At 48.2% G+C, this 20,790-nt stretch overlaps 1 protein-coding gene across 3 annotated transcripts in view; it reads right to left on the bottom strand.

Moving 5' to 3' along the window:
* UBE3B (ubiquitin protein ligase E3B) overlaps window positions 1–20,790 on the bottom strand; it is a 2,019,282-nt gene that overhangs the window by 1,537,121 nt on the left and 461,371 nt on the right. For all 3 annotated transcript variants that reach the window (XM_069619417.1, XM_069619418.1, XM_069619419.1), the window contains exon 8: window positions 16,736–16,821. In XM_069619417.1, coding sequence (XP_069475518.1) covers window positions 16,736–16,821 — 86 coding nt within the window. The remainder of the gene's footprint in view (window positions 1–16,735; window positions 16,822–20,790) is intronic.

The raw sequence follows: 20,790 nt of genomic DNA on the forward strand, positions 1-20,790 counted from the left end.
TTTTGCAGTGGTCCCTAAGGGAACTGCACAGGTTTCTGCCTAACATGCATACAGAAGTGGAAACTCCCAGTCCACTACAAACACGTCCCCTAGAGCTCCTCTGGGGGGAAATTCCCTTGAACAAAACTGATCACACCTCGTGTTGATACTGGTGGCGAACAGATCCACTTGAGGGGTTCCCCAAAGGGCGAAGATCTCTTGAAGGACTTCCTGAGCTAGCTCCCACTCGTGGGAGTCAGTGCTCTGCCTGCTCAGAGCGTCCGCTGTCAAGTTCTTCTCTCCGGCTAAGTGAACTGCCGATAGAGAGATTCCTTCTTGAATTGCCCAAATCCAGTGATGCATCGCCTCTCTGCATAGTGGCAGTGATCCTACGCCTCCTTTTTTGTTGAGGTAGTGCATGGCCACCGTGTTGTCCGTCATTATTAGGACATTTTTCCCTTGTACAGATGGCAGAAAAGCCTTCAGCGCTAGTCTGATAGCTCTCAGCTCCAACAGGTTGATATGTAGTCTGGACTCCGATGGAGACCAACAACCGCTGATGGTCAAGTCGTTGGCATGGGCTCCCCACCCCGTGAGTGAGGCACCCGTGACTACTGTTATCTCTAGCCTTGGTTGCCAAAACTGTTCTCCTTTCAAAATGTTCTCCCGACAGGCCCACCACCGAAGGTCTCGAGCCACTCTGTCCGGGACCTGAAGGAGATCTGTCATTCTTCCTGGAAATTGCGACCATTGGCTTCTTAGAGCCCACTGGAGGGATCTCATTCTTATGCGAGCCTCTGGCACTAGGAAGATGCAGGATGCCATGAGGCCTAGCCACCTCAAAAAGTCGAAGGCTGGAAGACGTTGGGCATTTTGAAACTTGGTGACCATCTGCAGAATATCTTGAGCCCTCACCTCTGGTGGTGAGGCTTTCCCCAGGGAGTGTCCAGGACCGCTCCAATGAACTGGAGTCTCTGTGATGGTATCATCTGTGACTTCTTTAAATTGAGGCAGAAGCCCAGTTTATGAAGGAAGTGGCAGACATAATCTAGCTGGATCTGAGCTTGTTCCGAAGATACTGCTCTGATCAGCCAATCGTCCAGGTATGGGTAGACGTGGATCCCTTCCCTCCTTAGAGTTGCAACCACTACCGACATTAGCTTGGTGAAGACCCTCGGGGCGGAGGTCAGCCCAAATGACAGAACTCAAAATTGATAGTGAGAGTTGCCAATTGCGAACCTCAGGTATTCCCTGTGTTTGAGATGGATTGGCACATGGAAATAAGCACCCTGAAGGTCTAGAGATACCAGCCAGTCCTGAAGCTGGAGGGCCTGATGAATCTGACAGAGAGTTACCATCTTGAACTTGTCCTTCCTGAGGAATTTGTTCAATTCTCGTAAGTCCAAGATGGGTCTCAGTCCTCCGTCCTTCTTCGGTACTAGGAAGTAGGGGGAATACCAACCCTTGTTCCTCTCCGCTGCAAGTACCGGTTCTATGGCACCTTTCTCTAGCAGGTCTAGAATCTCCTGCAGAAGGAGCGGATCTGGAAAACTCAAAAGAGTTGTTCTCCGGTGGATGACTCAGAGGTGTGCAGAAAAAGCAGGCAGTAACCTTGGGCAACTGTCGCCAATGCCCAAGCATCTGACCACCAGATGTTGAGTTAACCTGCCCCCTAATGGTGTCTTGTGAGGAGAGACCTCAGAGGGGTTTAGAAGCAGCTGACGCAGATGCTGAGGGTAAAGATGCACCTGCTGCTGCGGCTTTTGTACCTTTAACCCGTCCACCACGGGTGAATCGTTTTTGGCCCCTTTGAGCTGGCTGTCCTCTGCCTTTTCCAAATGCGGAGTTAAAAGTGAAAGGACCCACCCCTCCAGGAGGTTCCTGAGGGGCGATTCGGAGTCTGACAGATTGCAGCTCCAAGAGATTTTGCTGCTGCCTTAGATGTTTGTAACTTCTCCAGGATGTCATCAGCCTTCTTACCAAATAAAGAAGTGCCGTCAAAGGGCATATTCAAAAGTCTGGCCTGTACATCTGGAGGAAAACCAGACTTTCGCAACCACGCAAATCTGCGGATTGTAGTACTTGCCGCCATGGCCCTGCTGATACTGTCAGCAGAATCAATGCCAGTTCGAAGGGACTCGCACATTGCATCCTTCCCATCTTTAATGATGTTTAAAAATGCTTCCCTTCTCTCTCCTTCCGGGAGACAGTCAGCCGCAGATGAAGCACACTCCCAAAGCGTATGGCTGAATCTTGCAAGCGTGCAAGTGGCGTTAATAGATTTAAGCGCCATGCTACATGGCGAAAAGACTTTTTTTGACATAGCGTCAAACCTTTTATCATCCCTGTCTTGTGGAATAGTAGGGTATGCAGATCTACTGTTCGATGAAGTTGCTGCTTGTACAACCAAACTCTCTGGAGTTGGATGTTTGTTCAAATATTCAGTGTCTGAAGCAGATACCCTGTATTTGGCAGATAGTTTCTTGTTAACTGCCGGGATAACTTAAGGAGTTTCCCAATTAGCAGAGATTATTCTTTGCATTGCAGTATGAAAAGGAACAACAGGATCTTCCTGTGGACCTTTAACTAAAATGTCAGTAAGGTCGTCCTGCTGAAAAGAAGGTGAAGGTGTAGACCACCCCATGAACTCTATTATTCTGGCCATCAGAACCCTATAAGGGGTCTCAGCATGCTCCCCAGGGTCTGGTTTAGCAAATTCTACTTCTGGAGAAGTATCTAAACCACTTGGCCTCATGTAAAGAGCCTTGAAGATCCTTTAACCTGTTCTCTTCAGAGATAAATTCCTCTGGTATGGATGTTGTGGTCCTTTGTAACCCAAAGGGTCTCTCATGGTCAGAATCCTCCCCTTCCTAATATATAGAGGACAAAGCTCTAAAATAGTCGGACCTAGGGTATGGTTTAAAACCCATTTCTAGAGCAGAAGGGGCCAGATTTGTTGTCACCGGTTGAGAAAACGTCGAAGTTGTGGATGTGGAAGTCAAAGGCTTCGACAAAGCCAAAAAGGGCGTAGAAAAAGTTTGAAGAGACCTCGAAGTACTTGAGAGGATCGGAATCCTACTCGGAGTCGTCAAAGTTGTCGACGGCATCCTCAAGGTCATGGTCGAAGCCCTCGGCACCTCTACTGACTGAGATGTAGTGACAGTAGTAGGTCTGTATTTTATTGGAGTCGACAGTGGCGTCGAAGACGGTGTCGATGCAACCGATTTATGCGTCGACGGATCGTTCGATAAAGGCGTCGATGACGCAGATTTATGAGTCGAAGAAGCCTTCGACGACAGCGTTGATGACGCGGTCTTACTGCCTTTGTTCGAGGGTTCATGACGGGCAGTTTCTTTCGCTGGGTGCAAGGACTCACAATGTTTTGATTTTTCGGGTCTTTCACCCAGGGTATCACCTTTAGCCCTCTCAGAGGGGGTCGAGGCCGCTTTCTCGAAGACGCTAAGCATTTTCTTACAGAATTCCTCCCACTTAGCTGGAGAGCTGTGTTCGTGGGACAGGTGACCCTTTCCGGGGAAATAGAAGAAGACAAAGAAGAGGGAGATCTACGACACCTCTTTTTCGAGTGTTTCGATCTCGAAGACTGATGGGAACCGCTTCGAGACCTTGAACGGGAATGTTTCCTGTGATGGCGAGGAGACGAATGTCTCGACTCTGCCGAGGAAACTTTCGAAGGAGTAGAGGTTTTAAGAGTCTTACCTCTTTCTAGCTTCCCCTTACGCTCCTTTTAAGGCTTTCGCCGTCATGGACATACAGTCCTCACATTCCGAACAGTGATGCTCCGATCCCAGGCACCACAAACAGATCCTGTGAGGATTCGTCAATGACATTTTCTTCCCACAATCGCAACACTTTTTGAAGCTGGACCGTGGGGTCGACGGTTCGGACGAGGAAGCCATCGAATAAAGATGATATCTTCAAGGAATAAGTAGAATCTACTTGAAGAAAGAACTGAGAAACACGATTCCGAAGCCCACAAAGCACGGAAAAATGGAACTGAGCAACGGTCGCTGTGCGAGGCCATTTATACGCACGATGACGTTGGCGCTGAGACGGTGGCTGTCGAGGGACACCAGCTCGAGGGATGAGGCCAGCACGCTAGGATGAAATCTATCAAGATAAGGACTACGTCGGAGGACACAATCCCTTCGAAATCTGTTTCCCTGTCTGCACCCTGAATGTGGGTTTGGTATAGACCAGCTTGACCCACCTCAAGAATCGTCCCCCCCCCCGATACCAAAATGGCTCAATGTCTTGTGCAGCCAGTCCAATCTAACAGAATCAAATTCCTTGACTGCATCTAGTGAGGCCACCACACAGTCCACGTTTAGTTGTTTGGTGCTGTCTATCACATGGTGCAGTCTTCGTAGGTTCCATGAGGTGTTCCTGCCCGGGACATACCCAGTTTGGTCAGTGGGCATCAGGTCACAGATCACTCTTTTGTCTGTTTGCCAATGAGGCAGGAAGATTTTGCCATCTTGATTAACCATGGAGAGGGGCCTAGAAGGGCCACAGACCAGCAGGGGTTTGCCAGGTTTGAGGATGGGCACTATGGTTGACTCTCTCAAGCTTGTTTGTTTGTTTGTTTGTTTATTTATTTGTATAGCGCTCTTGACCCAGGGGTATATGTGCGCTTTGAGCATCAGGTTACAGGCAACAATAGGGATCAATAGGTCAACAATAGTGTAGGGGCAACACTCCCATCTAATAAGCCTCATCTAACACTTCTAGGAGTTTTGGTGCTAGAATATCTACACATGTTTTGTCAAATTCCTTGGCAATCTGTCTGGCTTTGGGGTTTTACCCGAGGGCAAGGTTGTTATGGCAGTCTGGATTTCATCAAGTGTGAGCAGGTCGTCCAACTTCTCCAACTGCTCTCTATCCAGTCTAGTAAGTTAATCTGGGCCAAAGCCTCTTTGATGTCTATCTCACTTCCCTCTGACCCCATTGAGTACAAGGTTTCATAGTATCCAAATAAAATATAATTAACCTCACCTGGGTTGTCACGAGAACGCAACTCTCATCTTTAATTGCCCTAATCATTTCCCTTGGCTCTTCGCTGCGGCACAACCACGCTAGCAGTCTTCCGGTTGTGTCACCCTCTGCATGCAATTTCTGCGTTTACTTGGCAAAGTCAAATCTTCCCAGCCTTTCCCATTCACCAACGCATTTTTGACGCAGTGCTGTTAGAACTGTTGCTTCGTCCTCCCTCTCCTCTCCCCTGCCATCTGCTGCCTCAATATCCACTTCTGTTTTTGCAAGAGCCTCTAGTAATTCTTTCCTAAATCCACCCATTTTGTCAATAGGTTCTCCCTGCAACACTACCTTAAATGCATCCCATAAAGTGCTGACTCTCCAGACGCTGTCTGTGTTAGTCTGAAAGTACTCCCCTATCTTGTCTTTGAGGTGTTTCCTAAACGTGTCATCTAGCAACCCCTCTGCCCTCAGTCGCCAGGTGGGGATCAGTGGTCTCTGCGCCCTCCTTTTCCACGTGGCTATTAAGAGGGCATGGTTGGAGAGGACCCTGGCCTTATAATCTATGGCTGTAAACTCACCCAAGGTCTCCCATCCAGTGAAAATATAATCAATTTGAGTGTTCACCTCAGGTGGGGCTGAGAAGTGCGAGTATCCGTGTGCATCACTGTGTGCCATTTGCCAAATATCTACCAGTTCAAGATGTTTCAGAAGAGAGCTTAAAACTCTGGCTGAAGGGGCAGGTTTCTGGTATTTCTCATCTGATCTGTCCATGATGGGGATAAGGGTGCAATTAAAGTCTCCCCCACCAAATCAACATTGCTCCCCTGTAAGTGGTAATTCTAGAATAGAGCGAATACAAAAAAGGCTGTAGCATTGTCATTAGGGTCATAAGTGTATACAATGCACATTTCCCTATTTTTGAGGCACCGTGTATCAATACCATTCTGCCCTCATCATCATGTCTAGTCTCTGCCAGCTAATAGGGGAACAGACGTTGCAAACCCATGTAAGAACACTTTTAAAAAAGGTAGCAGGCTCCCCTCTCCAGAAAGAACATGGCATAATAACCTGTTCTGTGGTTTTTTCCCACTTTGAGAGTTTTTGGGAGAACCCAGACGTGGACTCCCTGCTCACTGTGCTCAGAAAGGCACAGTTCCACCTCACTGATGAGACCCAACAAGGCTGAAACACGTGTATGGGGTTGGTGTTGGTACTCTTGTTCAGAAGGGAATTGCCATAGCATTTTGGTGCTGGACTGTTCATGTGGGCCGGACAAAGACTGATATGCAAATGGCTATTTCCCATCTGTGAAAGGTACAGTGAGCAAAAAGCGAGGACTGCGAACTCTCAAAGTGGAGAAAAACCACAGAACAGGTTATCATGCCATGTTCTTTCTGGAGAGGGACGCCTGCTACCTTTTATGAACAACCCATGTAAGAACACCTCTGGCGTATGTTGAGAATGGAGAGCCATACAGTTTTCCCTCCCCACTTCCTAGCTATCAAGGATTGCCAGTCTGTCGTAAAGTGTGTTTGTGCAATAATGCAATTTGTGCCTACATCCTCATTAAATAAGCATGTACTCTCAGTCTCTTTATGTGGCTGGTAAGGCCCCAGACATTTCAGGGGATAACTCATGTTGCTAGCTGTGTATCGTATCCCCTTGGGCCATTCTAGCCGGTCAAGTGGCACAGCGAGTAGAGCGCTCGCTTTGACATCAGTGCAGAGCCTGCGAACGCAGGTTCGAATCCCGGCAGCGCCAAACTCAGCGTTTCATCCTTCCGAGGTCGATAAATGAGCACCACACACCGTGGGTAATAATAAGCAGCGCTCAGATACCTAAGGGTTCGTAGCGCTATATAAATGCCAAATTATTATAATTATTATTATTCCCCTCCCCATAGACCGCACCCGTGATCAGTTTACATATTCAATATCATCCCTCAAGCGTGAACAAGCATGCGTTAGCTATGTGCGGCAAGCCATTGTCTGCAAAGATCCTGCCCATATGTATGAATTGACTATCTGTATAATATTGAAAATGTTCCATCTTTCCAAAAAAGAAGTCAAACATACAAAGCAAAAGATGTTGAAAAAAGTGAGGAAGATACCACAAAACCCTTTACCCAAATAGCATAACAATGGCCCAGTAGCAGAATGTGTACTCAGGCCCACCTGCCTCTTCTACTCCCCCCCTCCCGCTCTCGGGTTGCGTACAGCAGCGTGATGCCATAAAAAGGGCATCCTAAGGTACAATGTCAACTGGGGTGTGTCAGCCTCCAGCAGCGGCTGCTGTCTGGGCTCCAGCCTTGGGTTCATGTATCTCAATGTTTCTTACTCCCGCAGTCTGCTATGGTTTCATTTCCACCAGTGCGCATGAAGGAAGAAAAACGGGAGGTTGTTCACGTATTGTAGGATCAAGGTGCTATGGTGCGTTCTCCTGTCTGGGAGTTGTGCCATGTCTAGCGTGTCCATCCAGGAGTGCGCCTCTGCTGTGTCCTCAAAGAATTGTGACCTGCCATTATAGAGCACTTTGAGACTGGCAGGATAAATTAGCATGTATTATAAGTCCGCTCAGCGTAGCTGTTCCTTGGAAAGGGCCAAACATTGCCCTGTATCTTTGTTCCAGAACAGTGTAGTCCGGATATATGGCCAACTTCGAGGCTGCATGCACAAAGGTGCCCCCTTTCTTAAAAAGGCCAAGATCCTTTCACTGTCTTTGTGGTTCATGATTTTTGCCATCAGTGGTCTCGGGGATGAGGAGGTGGCCTTTTCGCCATGGATCTATGCGCACGTTCGACTGAAACCTTGTGTTAGGGTGCCAGGGCCTACTTCTTGCAAAAGTACATTTTCGACATATGCAGTTGGGTCATTGCCCTCTCCACCTTCTGGGAGGCCCAGTATTCTCAGGTTGTTTCTTCTGGCCCTCCCTTCCGCGCCTTCAGCTCTATGCCCCAACACCCAGACTTTTTCAGCCAGTTCGTTACCTGTGATTGGGTGTTAGTTTTGCCTCTGGACCCCTCCCTGCAGTGTCTATCGCCGAACCAGGTATCAGCAGAAACGCTTCGAAGGTCACAAAGACGTGGCATAATAAACACTCCTCTGGTGCAACTTATGACCACCGTACTATTCTGCAGTGGGTCTCTTTGTGGGCGCAGCTCATTGCCGTGCCGCTGGTGTTCAAATGCCATATACCTCCTCTTTTCACCAAACCCGCCGTTATTAGGTGTCTCGAAGCGAGCAAGGCAATGGCCCGCAGTGGTGTTCAATGAGTGGTTGTTCAGTGCTTCATCCAGCTTGAGTCAAGTAATCTTTGCCTGACTGGGACCACAGGAGCCCAGGCTATGGGTGCTGCCTGGATCTAAGGAACAGCCTTGGATAGTGGCTTCTATTGTAGGCCCACTCTCCACCTGCGATTGTTCTTGCATGTATCAAGACACCCGGGGGCGTCCTGCATGCCTCTGTGCAGGTCTTGCGACCATGAAGCTCTGCTTCTTGGGTATGGCGGCGGTGGTGGCAATTCAGGACCGAGCCCCATGAGGACTGTGTGGGTTTGTTAGCCCCTGCGTGCTCGCCCATCCCAGAGCGCTAGCTGGCAAGCAGCCCACACAGCACCAGCACATCCGAGATGGTCCGCCTTCTTCTTCTGCCCGCCGGGCTCCGCATGCACACTAAGTGGCTGCCTGTTGTTCGCCCTGCTGTTAGGGATTTGTGATGCTGTGCGTGGTGTCCCTCACTAAACATCCAACATTGGGATTGCCTGCTTATGCACGTTCCAGCGTCCCCACTCCACGTTACTATGGGGCTCCACTTTATAGCGGTCTCTGTCTCTGGGCATGATGTCACCCTTACCTCTCACCAATCACCACAGGAGCTGTGCCACAAATGCTTCCACGTTTCATTCCGGGCAATGCAATACCGCTTCCACGGCCAACCCTGCACAAGCCGCAGCACACGTCAGGGCTTCAGTTGGTGTTCTGCGAGGTTGCAGGTACCATCTTTGATCACTCAATCTCAGCAATCTCGGCCATCAAGGCACCGCCGTCTGCGGTGCATCAATGGTAGTACCACAGCAGTCCCAATCAGTATCAATTCCAGTTCACAAATCTCCAGTCAAAAGCATAATTTAAAAGAACAAGTTACTTGCCCCTGGTAATTTTCTTTCGACTGGTTGTTCTTCCCACGTATTCCTCATCTTTGACATTGTCCAGCTTCAGCAAGGTTTTTTGGCAGAGAGCGATGTGCGTCGATTCGATGTCCCTCGAAGGCCTCTGTCGAGGGTGATGTCATCGAAGGCATGTATAGCACGCGCAGCGCCCGTTGGCCTCAGTTCTGTTTTTCCCCTTTAACAGCCGAGATACCCACAGGAGTGACCATACTCAGCCTTGATGGAACGGAAGCTGTAATAGCATGGTAAATTCTACTGAGGGGTAGGATGGGAGGGCGATGAGGAATACGTGGGAGCAACATCCAGTCCAAAGAATGTTACGTGGGGTGAGTAACTTGTGGGGTAAATAACTTGTTCTTCGAATGGATTGCGTCCTCCCACGTATTCCTCATCTTTGACAGACTTCCACAGCAATATTTGGTTTGGAGGAGGGAGTAGAATTTGAATTCATATATTTCCATGGACGGAGTGCAGGACTGCCTTACCAAAAGTACCATCCTGACCGAGGGAAGATTCCAGGCAAAAATGCTTTGTGAATGTGTGGATGGTAGACCACGTTGCTGCTTCACACATGTTTTTAATTGGTACGCCCCTTTGTAGGGCTATAGAAGTAGCCATGCCCCTGGTGGAATGGGCCCTTAAACCGTCAGGAGGGTCTTTCACTGCCAGCCTGTAACATTCTGAGATTACCAGAATTATCCATCTGGATAAGGTCAGTTTAGTAACAGCCTGACCCAGCTTATGTCCTGTATATACAATGAAAAGTTTGTCATCAATACGTAGCTTTGACATTCTAGATATGTAAAAGCTTACCGCTCTCCTAGGGTCTAACCTTTGTAGTCTTTCCTCCTCCTTGCCAGGATGAGGTGGGGGATAGAAAGAAGGTAGAACAATGTTCTGCCATATATGATAATCAGAAATGATTTTGGGCAAAAATGAAGGTTTGACCCTTAAAACAACCCTATCCTTGTGGAAGATAGTAAAGGGTGGCTTAGACGAAAGTGCCTGCAACTCGCTCACTCTACAGGCTGAGCCATCAATCGAATCATTTGGAAGGTTAACAAACTTAAAGGACATTAATGTAATGGTTCAAGAGGTGCGCACATTCGAAATTTTAAAACCAGATTAAGGTCCCAAACTGGAACCTGGAACAGAGATGGGGGGGGAACACATTGGTTAGCCCCTTTTGAAATTCTGTCACCAGTGCAATTTTGAAGTAGGAACTTTCCTCTGACGAGCGCTTAAAGACGTACAGCGCCACCAAGTAGCCTTTAATGGTACTAATCTGGAGCCCCAGATTGGCTAAAGGTAGAAGAAAAGATAAAACATCTGGTGTTGTACACAGAAAAGGATCTACATTGTTTTCTCTGCACCAGTCGCAGAATTAATTCCAACAGCAACGTTACAAAGACTTTGCTGCTGGCCATCTGGCTGAAAGCAAAACTGCATTACATCAGCCGGGAGATCCCAATCCTTATATCTCAACCTTTCAGAAACCAAGCATGAAGGTTGAGTGTTTTGACCTCTGGATGGAGAACCCAACCCTCCTCTCGCAAGAGAAGGTCCTCTCTTTGTATAAGAGCATCGGAGGACAGATGGACATGCCCAGAAGGTCTGGGTTCCATGTCCTCCTGGCCCAATTCAAAGCAAATAGGATCATGTGTTTCCCAAACCTTCTCAACCTCCAGCTCACATGACGGGGGCTGGAGGAAACACGTACAGGAGTGGAAACTCCCAGTCCACTATGAACGCTTCTCCTAGAGCTCCTCTTGGGATAAATTCCCTGGAGCAATACAGTTCACACTTCCTGTTGACCCTGGCCGCAAACAGATCTACTTGAGGAGTTCCCCAAAGGGTGAAGATCTCTTGTTGAAGGACTTCCTGAGCTAGTCCCCACAATTGGGAGACTGTGTTCTGCCTGCGCAGAGCATCTGCCGCCGTGTTCCCCTCTCCGGGTAGGTGAACTGCCAATAGGGAGATTCTTGAATTGCTCAGTACCAGAGCTGTATTGCCTCTCTGCACAGTGGTAGTGACCCTACACCTCCTCTCTTGTTGATGTAGTACATGGCCAGTGTGTTGTCCATCATTATCAGAATATTCTTTCCCATACGGAGGGGAGAAAAGCCTTCAGCGCTAGTCTGATTGCCCTCGGCTCGAAAAGATTGATATGTAGTTTGCACTCCGATGGATACAAACTGTCAGATCGTTGGCATGGGTTCCCCACCCCGTGAGTGAGGCATCCGTCAATACTGTTATCTCCGGCCATGGTTGCCAAAAGGGTTCTCCCTTCAGAATAATGTCCTCACAGGCCCACCACAGAAGATCCTGTGAGACCCTGGTTGGAACCTGAAGTCGATCCGACATCTTTCCTGAGAACTGGGACCATTGAGTTCTTAGAGCCCATTGAAGGGATCTCATTGTCAGGTGGGCTTGTGACACTAGAAAAATGCAGGATGCCATGAGGCCGAGCAACCTCAAAAAGTTGAAGGGCGGTAGACTGTGCGTGTTCTGAAACCTGGTAACCATACGAAGAATGTCTTGAGCCCCTCGGTTGGCGAGCTCTTTCCCAAGGATGTATCTAGTAGAGCTCTGATATGCTGGAGCTTTTGAGAAGGTGTCATATGGAACTTCTTGTAAATGAGGGAGAAGCCCAGTCTGTGAAGAGAGTGGCAAGTGACGTTGAGATGATCCCGGGCTGGTTCGGAAGAACGCGCCCTGATCAGCCAATCGTCCAGGTAGGGGTAGACGTGAATCCCCCCCCCTCCTGGGACTCGCTGGCACCACCGCCATCAGTTTGGTGAAAACCCCCGGGCAGCGGTTAGCCCGAATGGCAGGACTCGAAATTGATAATGAGAATTGCCAACTGCGAACCTCAGGTCTGTTCTGTGCTTGAGATGGATTGGTACATGAAAATAAGCATCCTGAAGGTCCAATGAGTTGGAGGGCCTGAAGGATCTGAGAAAGTGTGACCATCTTGAACTTGCCCTTCCTGAGGAACTTGTTCAAGTATCTTAAGTCCAAGCTGGGTCTTAGTCCTCTTTCCTTCTTTGGTATTACAAAATAAGGGAGTAACATCCTTTGGTCCTCTCCGCTACTGGCACTGGTTCTATAGCACCTTTCTCTAGCAGGGTTAAAATTTCCTGTACAAGGAGCAGATCCGCAATCCATGGTGGATTGTTCTGAGGTCTCCTTATAAAAGGAAGGCAGTAACCGTGGGCTATGGTTTCTAGAGCCCAAGCATCCAAAGTAATGTCTTGCCATTCCTCTAGATGCTGAGACAGTCTGCCCCCGACTGGTGTACTGTGACTCAAGACCTCAGAGAGGTTTTGAGGAGGCAGATGCAGCGGTCAATGGTAAGGAGGCTGCCGCTTGAGCTGGCTTTGCACCTCTTCCTCGTCCACCACACGGACATATCTCTGGCCCCTTTGACTAGCTATTCCTCTCACCCTTCCAACTGAGGAGTAGTAGCGAAAAGATCTACCCTTCAAGGTGGCCCACTAGGACGAAAAGGCTGAGTTTGCCTAATAGCGGTGCCTAAAGATTTGGCTCCCGCCTTTGAGGTCTGCAACTTCTCAAGATTCTCGTCACCCATGTTGCCAAAAAGTTGCGACCAGTGAAAAGGCATGTTGAGAAGTCTGGATTGCACATCTAGTGCAAAAACCGACTTTCTCAACCACGCAAACCTGTGCCTAATGGTGCTGGTAGCCATGGCTCTGCTGGTGCTATCAGCAGAATCCAAACCTGACTGAAGAGACTCACACATGGCCTCTTTGCCGTCTTTAACTATGGCTAAGAAGCCGTCTCTTTCATCCCCTTCGGGAATGTGCTCTGCCGCCATGGCAATGCCTTCCCATAGAGTGAACGTAAACTTTGTGAGGGCACAAGTTGTCAGAACCCTGCCAATTGTTGGGGTGGTGGCAGAGAAAAGGGCCCCTATGTTGGGTCTTGGAGGGAGATGGGGGCCTCTTCGGCGCCCGACAGGCTTCTCAAGACGTGTTCTCCACCCCTTTAGCAGGTCGCGAGGCCAGGGGTGGAGAACAGCCAAGAAACTACGTTTCCCAGCAACCCCGGCGGCAGGACACATGGGAACCACGCCCACGCGAGCGTGCATGCGCGAGCCGCGCCCCACGAGCGCCGCTCACAATCCTGACCGGCAACCTGAGCTGACGTGTACCAGCAGAGCTCTGGTCGGCAAGCATCAGCGGGGGCACCAGCCCGCCTGAAAGCATACCCCAGGCCCCGTGTCACATTCGAGATAAGTAGCGCATGTTCTCTACGCGCAGCGGCTAATTGCATGGAAGTGATTTTCCTAAACTAACACGAAAAGCACGAAAACCAAGCCGCGTGCAAAACTAAACTAACTCTTGGGGCACGAACTACTAATCCTGCATCGGTAGTGCTTGCTCAACCACCGCATGCATCTTGGGGGGCACTGCATGGTCCAGACTCCTTAGGCCTCCGTGTGGGCGACGCTAGATACGGGCCGCCCGATTTCAGAACAATTAACCCTTCAAGGGTAGTACTAGCGCACACATCCGTTCTGACATTCCTTGTTGTTTCTAGTGGAAGACAACTCCACGGAATGGTGCGTGGACAGAAAAGACGGCAGTCGCCGCAGAATCACCTGAGAACGAAGCTAAGTTCATGTTTATGTTTCTTGTTGCAATTAATGACTGAGCGAATTAATGACTGAGCGAACCTAGTGAGCCACGTCTAGGTGTACTGTACCTTGCATGAAGCAATGTGGGGGGAGCTTTATCCTACATGCAGTAATGTGGGAATCTTGCATGCAATAATCTGAGAAACGTTTTGGCAAGTGTTTGTGAACAACAGTGGCATACTCACTGGCACTGCAGAAGCAGTTGGCCAAACTGGTTGGAGCTCCAGCACAAAGGCTCCAGTATTGAGTGTATACTAGATGTTGTGAAGTGTATAGGAGTGACAGGTTGCAACTCCACAAAAAGGAAGCAGGAGCCAAGGAGCATGTTAACCTAATTTCCCCATTCCTATCCACAACTCCTTCCTATTCCTCTCCCCGGTGATCCTACAACCCTCTTCCTATCCACTCCACGGACCCTAACCCACTTTCCCCGAAGAGTCGCGGAAGCCTGCGATGGTGTAATCTCCAGGCCCCAAGACCTAACGGGAAGGGAGGCGTTTGTGCTGCCTCTGCACCAGGAGAAGAAGACTGAAGGCTCTGACACAAGTAGAGGTGTCCGATTTTAGTGCCATGCTCCCTGCAGAGAATACCTTCCTTGCCCATCCATCTATGCCTTCATTGTCCCTATCAGGAGGGATGGTAGGGTACGCCAATTGTTTTGATGTTGCAGTAGCTGCCCGCACCACCAGACTTTGCGGAGTGGGGTGTTTTGACAGGTAGTTGGGGTCACTACTGGAAGGGCGGTACTTAGTTACATTTTTATCATCTACCAGATTGATCTCCGGAGTCTCCCAGTTTCTGGCCACCCTTTTCTGCAAGGCCATATGGAATGGTAAGATGGGATCTGATTGTGGACCTTTGTCAAGAAGGTCAGTAAGATCGTCTTGCTCATATGGTAATGGAGGCCTTCTCCAACCTATGTAATCCACCACCTTCGACATGAGCTGCCTGTAGGATGCATCCGCATGCTCCCCAGCCTCTGGTTTCCCAAACTCTACTTCAGGTAAGGTATCCACCCACTTGCAGACTGTACATTTTCATAAAGGTCCATCATCCTGGACTCTTCCGCAATGAAACTCTCTGGTACACTGGGTGTACCATATTGTAGGCCAAATGGAGCCTTTTCTTCAGACTGCTCCTCATCTTCATAAATTAAAGAAAGACTTAAAAAAGTATTTCCTAGGCAGTGGAACATAGATTTTTTCTGGAATTATAGATTTTGACAGAATTGGCTTCGACGCCATAGTAGTCGTTGAGGTTTTCTTTATCGGTGCCATTGGTTTAGGAGGGCCGCTCGGTGTCGACGGCACATCTTGTAAAGATGGCGCAGCTGGCGTCAAAGGCGTCAATGTCGAAAGTTTGGCAGGCGTCGAAGGTGTTGATGGCATTGACAATCTCGACTTGTACTTATTTCTCGAGTGATCCTTCGATGAAACATTGGAGCGAGGGCTCACGATGTGGATCAGGCAGAGTTCCCGGGCTCGACGGCACGCAAGACTTCGGTAGAGACCTTTCCTTTCAGGCTTCTTTCGAAGGCTCGGTAGGAGCATGGCTAGGTCTTTGCTTTTCGAAAATCTAAAGCATTTCAGCCCTGAAGGCTTCCCACTCGGCCGGAGTAGATTTCTTGGTTGGGCAAGAAACTCTTTCTGAGGAAGCGTCCGACGACCAAGTCAATGAAGGAGACCTACGGTGCCTTCTCTTTGATTTCTTCGAGGACAAAGAAGAGTGGTGTGAGCCACTCCTCGACCTGGACCGCTTGGCCTTCTTCCCCTGAGGAGATTGGCCTTTCGACTCGTCAGTCGAAGGTTTCACGGATCGGCTAGGGGATTTCTTAGGGATTTACCCTACCTTCAGCTTCCCCTTCCCTTCCCTCAAGGCCTTTCCAGTCATTGACTGGCACTTCTAGCAGTCGGAGGTGTCATGGTCTGCTCCGAGGCACCACAAACAGATACGGTGCGGATCAGTCAGGGACATTTTCAATCCACAATCCCAACACTTTTTAAAACTGGACTTGGGATTCATCGGTGTCGATGATAAAGACATCTCGATGTCGCAAGATTAACAAAGACGTCACAAGATGTGAGGTGCGCCGAATTTCTTCGAAGCTATCGCAGAAATACAGAACTGAGGCCAACAGGCGCTGCGTGTGCTATATATGCCTTTGATGACATCACCCTCGACAGAGGCCTTCGAGGGACATCGCGTCAACGCCATCGACGCACAGCGCCCTCTGCCGAATTTTTTTTTCCAAAGCAGCTTAAGCTGGACAACATATGTCAAGATGAGGAATACTTGAGAGGACACAATCCTTTCGAAAGGATCATGCAGGAGCACAGAAATTAGGCTGCATCAATGCATGGCTGCTGGTCATGCCCCAGCACCTTACAAAGCTTTGTATCACCTTTGTATGTTACAGGCTGAGCTCTAGTTTGGCGGGGGACCTTGTGTGGCATCAGTTTGTGGCATTACTCTCCCTCCCTAACATCAGGGATAGAAAAAACCCCAACGGTTCTATTAATTTATGGTGAAGTTGTTGAAATAAAGTATAGAACAATTGCATAGAATCTATTCTATCTATAAAAAAAAAGTAAATCTTTCCTACTTGGAATTTCCCTTACTGATTTTAGGTGCCCAGCTTCCCTCCATGTAACAGTCTTAGACACAACCATTCTAGAACACAAAAGAAAAAACATCATTATTTCCTCAATTCCCACAGCACATACATGTTTCTTTTAAATTCCCAGGAATAGTGTCTGATAGGGAAAAGCCATGGCTTGATAGAGCAACAAATAAATGACAAATCCCATATCCCTGGAGTTTGATCAAGATATTAGCAACATCCCAAAAAACAAACCAACTTTTCAAGCACACTCATAACAATAGTAAGTTTATCTTGCAACAAAGGGGGAGGAATGTTTGAAATGTACAACAAACCTGAAGCACGGAATAAAATCCCTTTTGGTTAAGATGTCCCATAATATTTGCACATATATGGTTCATGGCAGGTCTCAGGGTTTCTCCTGTAATAAAAGAGATATGTTAGGAACACTAGTGCAGCCATCCCGAGACACAAGCCTTGAAAAGGACTGCCATTCTTACACTAGAAAGCTGGTGTTAAATAAAAAAAGAAAGGTTTAATAGTCAAAAGAAACCAAGGGATCACTCTACGAAAAACTCCTCCAAACTGTTATATTTCAACAATGTGCTTTTAAATGCAAAAAAGATGGAACCTGTCTTTGAATACCTACGCCTTAAGGGGATCCTCACTCATCCCAGATGGTTGTCCGCCTTGATTCGCCCCCTTGCCCCCTTTGAGAGAATTATGGTGGAATCCATGACTAGGATGGGTTCCCTCTCTAGGATTTATAAAACTTTAATCACGACTAACCCAGAGGGTAGACAACCGTTTAAACTGACATGGGAGGAAAGGTTGGGGATGACCCTTGATGAGCCAACATGGAGGGCGATCTTTAGATCAATTTTTTCAAGGTCATTGTATACCTCGGCCATGGAGCACGGTTTCAAGGTGCTTCCTTCTTGGCATCGCCCCCCGCTACCCTGTCCAAGTTGTTTGAGGTTGTATCTCTACTATGCCCTAGGATGTGCTCACAACATGGAACCTGGTACCACATGTGGTGGGAGTGCCCGGCTGTCTGGGTGTACTGGACCGAGTTGCTTAGGTGGATCAAAGATATTGTGGGCACGTGTCTGTCCCTACTCCCTCTGGAGGTCCTCCTGGGTACGCCAATGTTCGACTCTGAGGTGTACGCCTTTCCAAAAGTGGTTGTAGCGATGTTGAGAGCGGGGAGACTCGCTCTCGCTCAAAAATGGAAGAGCTCCTCCACCCCTGCCAAAGCTGAATGGCTCACTAAACTTTGGTCCATCTTTACGTATGAGAAATTGTCTGCTATGACCAACAATGGAATGTCCTCTTTTGTGCAGGATTGGACCGTTGTTCTCCTGAATGACGATTGTGAAGCTATGAGATTGTAACTATGTTGTGCTACCGGAACCATTGCATTTTTACTTGAACTGTTTACCATCTGTATCTTGCCCTGTGTTATGGGTATAAGTCTTGACCTCACTATGTCAGTCATCTTGCGTTGTCTTATGCTTTCTGTTCCCGTCGTCTGACTTGGCTTGGTAAGGTTATGTGCGGGGGGGTTAGCTGTGGGGAGTGGAGTAAAGTCTAGCATTCATCTACTGGTGTTTCATATTGTTGTCGCCAGGGGTTACCTGGTCCTTTTTTGTATGTTGAAATGCTCAATAAAAACAAAGTAAAAAAAAAAATCAAAAAAAGATTGAACTCTCCCCTAGGTGGTGGAATAGCGGCTTACATTCTATCAAGTAAGACATTTTGATTAAAAAATATTCTAGAAATACACGGTCAGGTCCTAATATTTAATGTATTGTAATAAACCACTGAATATTAAAGCAGCGTTAATATCCACAGTGATGGCTGCGATCAGGTCCGTTAGTGGTCAAGCCTGCCCACCAACATAGGTATTAATGTTAGCAGCACCTGGCATGTTAACATGGTTGTTAACAGTGTATTTTACAAACCCCAAAAAATTAAGAACATTCACTTTGATGAAGAGACACGCATAGAGATGCCAACATTCATCAAAGGGAAGGTTTCTCACAACAAAGAAAGATGGGCCGTCATGGATGCTTGAAAGAGGCTCGGGAGCAAGTCCCTGATCGTTGTCTCTTGCAGGAGACGACCTACTACTCTCAGGTTTAAAATCCCCCTCCTCCACCCAGTCTATTCTCTATATCTCCCTCTCCTGTCCCTTCAATGTTTCTTGTGCATTCTAGGCCCAGCCTCCATCCTTTTAAGTTACTCCCTGCTTCACTACAACACTACTCTCTATGCAACTCCTCCCTCCCATGCACACCACTACTCTCCCCCTCTCGACAATATTACTATTGCTCTCCCCTCTCCATACTAAATAGCACTACCATACCCTTTCTCCACAATACTACCACTCTCCCCACACTACCCCTCCTCCTAGTCAAATGCCGTACTTTACACTTCACAGTCACTCACTGCACTTCCTAAATACACTTACCACTCTTTCACGCAAACTCGTAATACAGTACCACTTGAACTCACTATTCAATGCCTCACTATTCAATTCCTCCTACTAGTCTTCCACCAACACCTCCTCTGAACTCACCCGAGCACCCCACACTTTCTATTTCCTTCTAGTCATTTGTATCCCCCTACTTACCTCTGGATTGGTTCTCTGTCCCTGGCCAACCTGGCCATGTCTTCCCCACCCAGGAAAGTGATTGAACATTCTTTATATGTCCCTTTAATCCCTGTCCCGCATGGTGCCATTGTGGATCAGAAACAGTCCCAGTTCATGTTGGGAGGGCCCGGTCTGACCGCTTCAAAAGTAAGTCTTTGGTTGGGCTGGTGGAGGTGTTGTCTCTGGTGGTCTAAGAGGCCTGCGCCCATCTCTGTTCCGGGCAGGCTGTGGCTGGTGTGCAGAGCGCAACAGAGGGTAGCCACATAGGAGCTCTGGCTCCCAATCCACTTCCACCACCTTCTCGCTGCATGCGCCAGCCTTCGATTCCTTCACTGTTGACTTGCTGCATGGTCATCTATCACCATGGTGTGGGCACTGAAGTTTCTTCCTATTGCAGACACCATGACAAATCGAGGGAATTCGTCTCTTCTCCCCCAGAGGGAGCCCCTTCCTGTGAGGCCGGGGAGGAGAACCCGCTTTGCAATACCCTCCATAGAGGTAGAGGCAAGTGGGATATCACTTGGAGAGACTCCCCCTTTGGAGATAGGGACTCCCGTTATCATGAGGAACCCCATAGAGATAGCCACCTTATCGCCTACATGATGTGTTACAACTGGGAAGAAGAAACACAGAATAGATGCACAAATCTTACAAACAAGAAGCATGTCCCTTCAAATGTTAAGGTCCCATACACTTTGACGAGTAGGTTAAATAACCGACGTCCGGCGTACAGAGAGGGAGAAGGTACAGTCAGCACAAGTCGATTAGCCTGCACATTTAAATCTTGCTTGAAACAGGAATATGAGAGACAGACCAAAGAGAGAGACGCTGGAACGCCTCACCCAAGCACGAGAAATCCTGAAGAGGCGGGGGGGGGGGGGGGGGAAGAGAGAGAGAGAGAGAGAGAGAGAGAGAGAGAGAGAGAGAGAGAGAGAGAGAGAGAGAGAGAGAGAGAGAGAGAGAGAGAGAGAGAGAGAGAGAGAGAGAGAGAGAGAGAGAGAGAGAGAGAGAGAGAGAGAGAGAGAGAGAGAGAGAGAGAGAGATCAAAGCCAGGGCACCAACCGAGTAAGAGAAAGCAGTGGGACAGGATCCCAACATTAGGTGGAAACCTGTGGTGAACAATCAGTACGTGCAACGTTGGGGAAACCGCAGAGCAGCAACGGACATGATGAAATCACCAAAAGAAGAGAAAACCCGAAGGAGAAGACGAATGCTGAAGTACAGCAAACAACGAACAGAGACCCGAGCAGTGGTTGCAGTGCAAAAAGGCACCCAGAAACAGTCCTCCACAGAACAGAAGGTAACGTGGGTGACTAATATAACGTGTTGCCAAGAAAAAAGCTGTATGTTATGCAAAGAACTCGGCTCAGTAGAAATCACGGCAAAAATGTCCTGTTTAAAGAAAATGACTTTAAACTATGGGGACGAAAGAGGAAATAATATAGGAGAAAAGAATAACACACCGAGAAGCCAATTGTGGATAACCATACCCTGGGAAACGGGGAGAGAGCTAAACCAAGATATACAAAGAAGAAGAGAAAATAGATAGGAATAATTATGGTGAACCTGAATTTAAACAAGAGATCAACATACCAAAATAATACAAATCTTTATTGTCCAAGAGAAAACAGCTATTCTGACATAAGAACCAAACAGGGGAACTTTGAGGATAAGGGAAAACTACAAGTCAGCCTTGAAGAGTTACAGAGACTGATGCAAGATATCCAAAGAGAA

The sequence above is a fragment of the Ambystoma mexicanum genome, chromosome 10, assembly GCF_040938575.1.
Source record: "Ambystoma mexicanum isolate Mex_15411 chromosome 10, UKY_AmexF1_1, whole genome shotgun sequence".
Taxonomy (NCBI): domain Eukaryota; kingdom Metazoa; phylum Chordata; class Amphibia; order Caudata; family Ambystomatidae; genus Ambystoma; species Ambystoma mexicanum.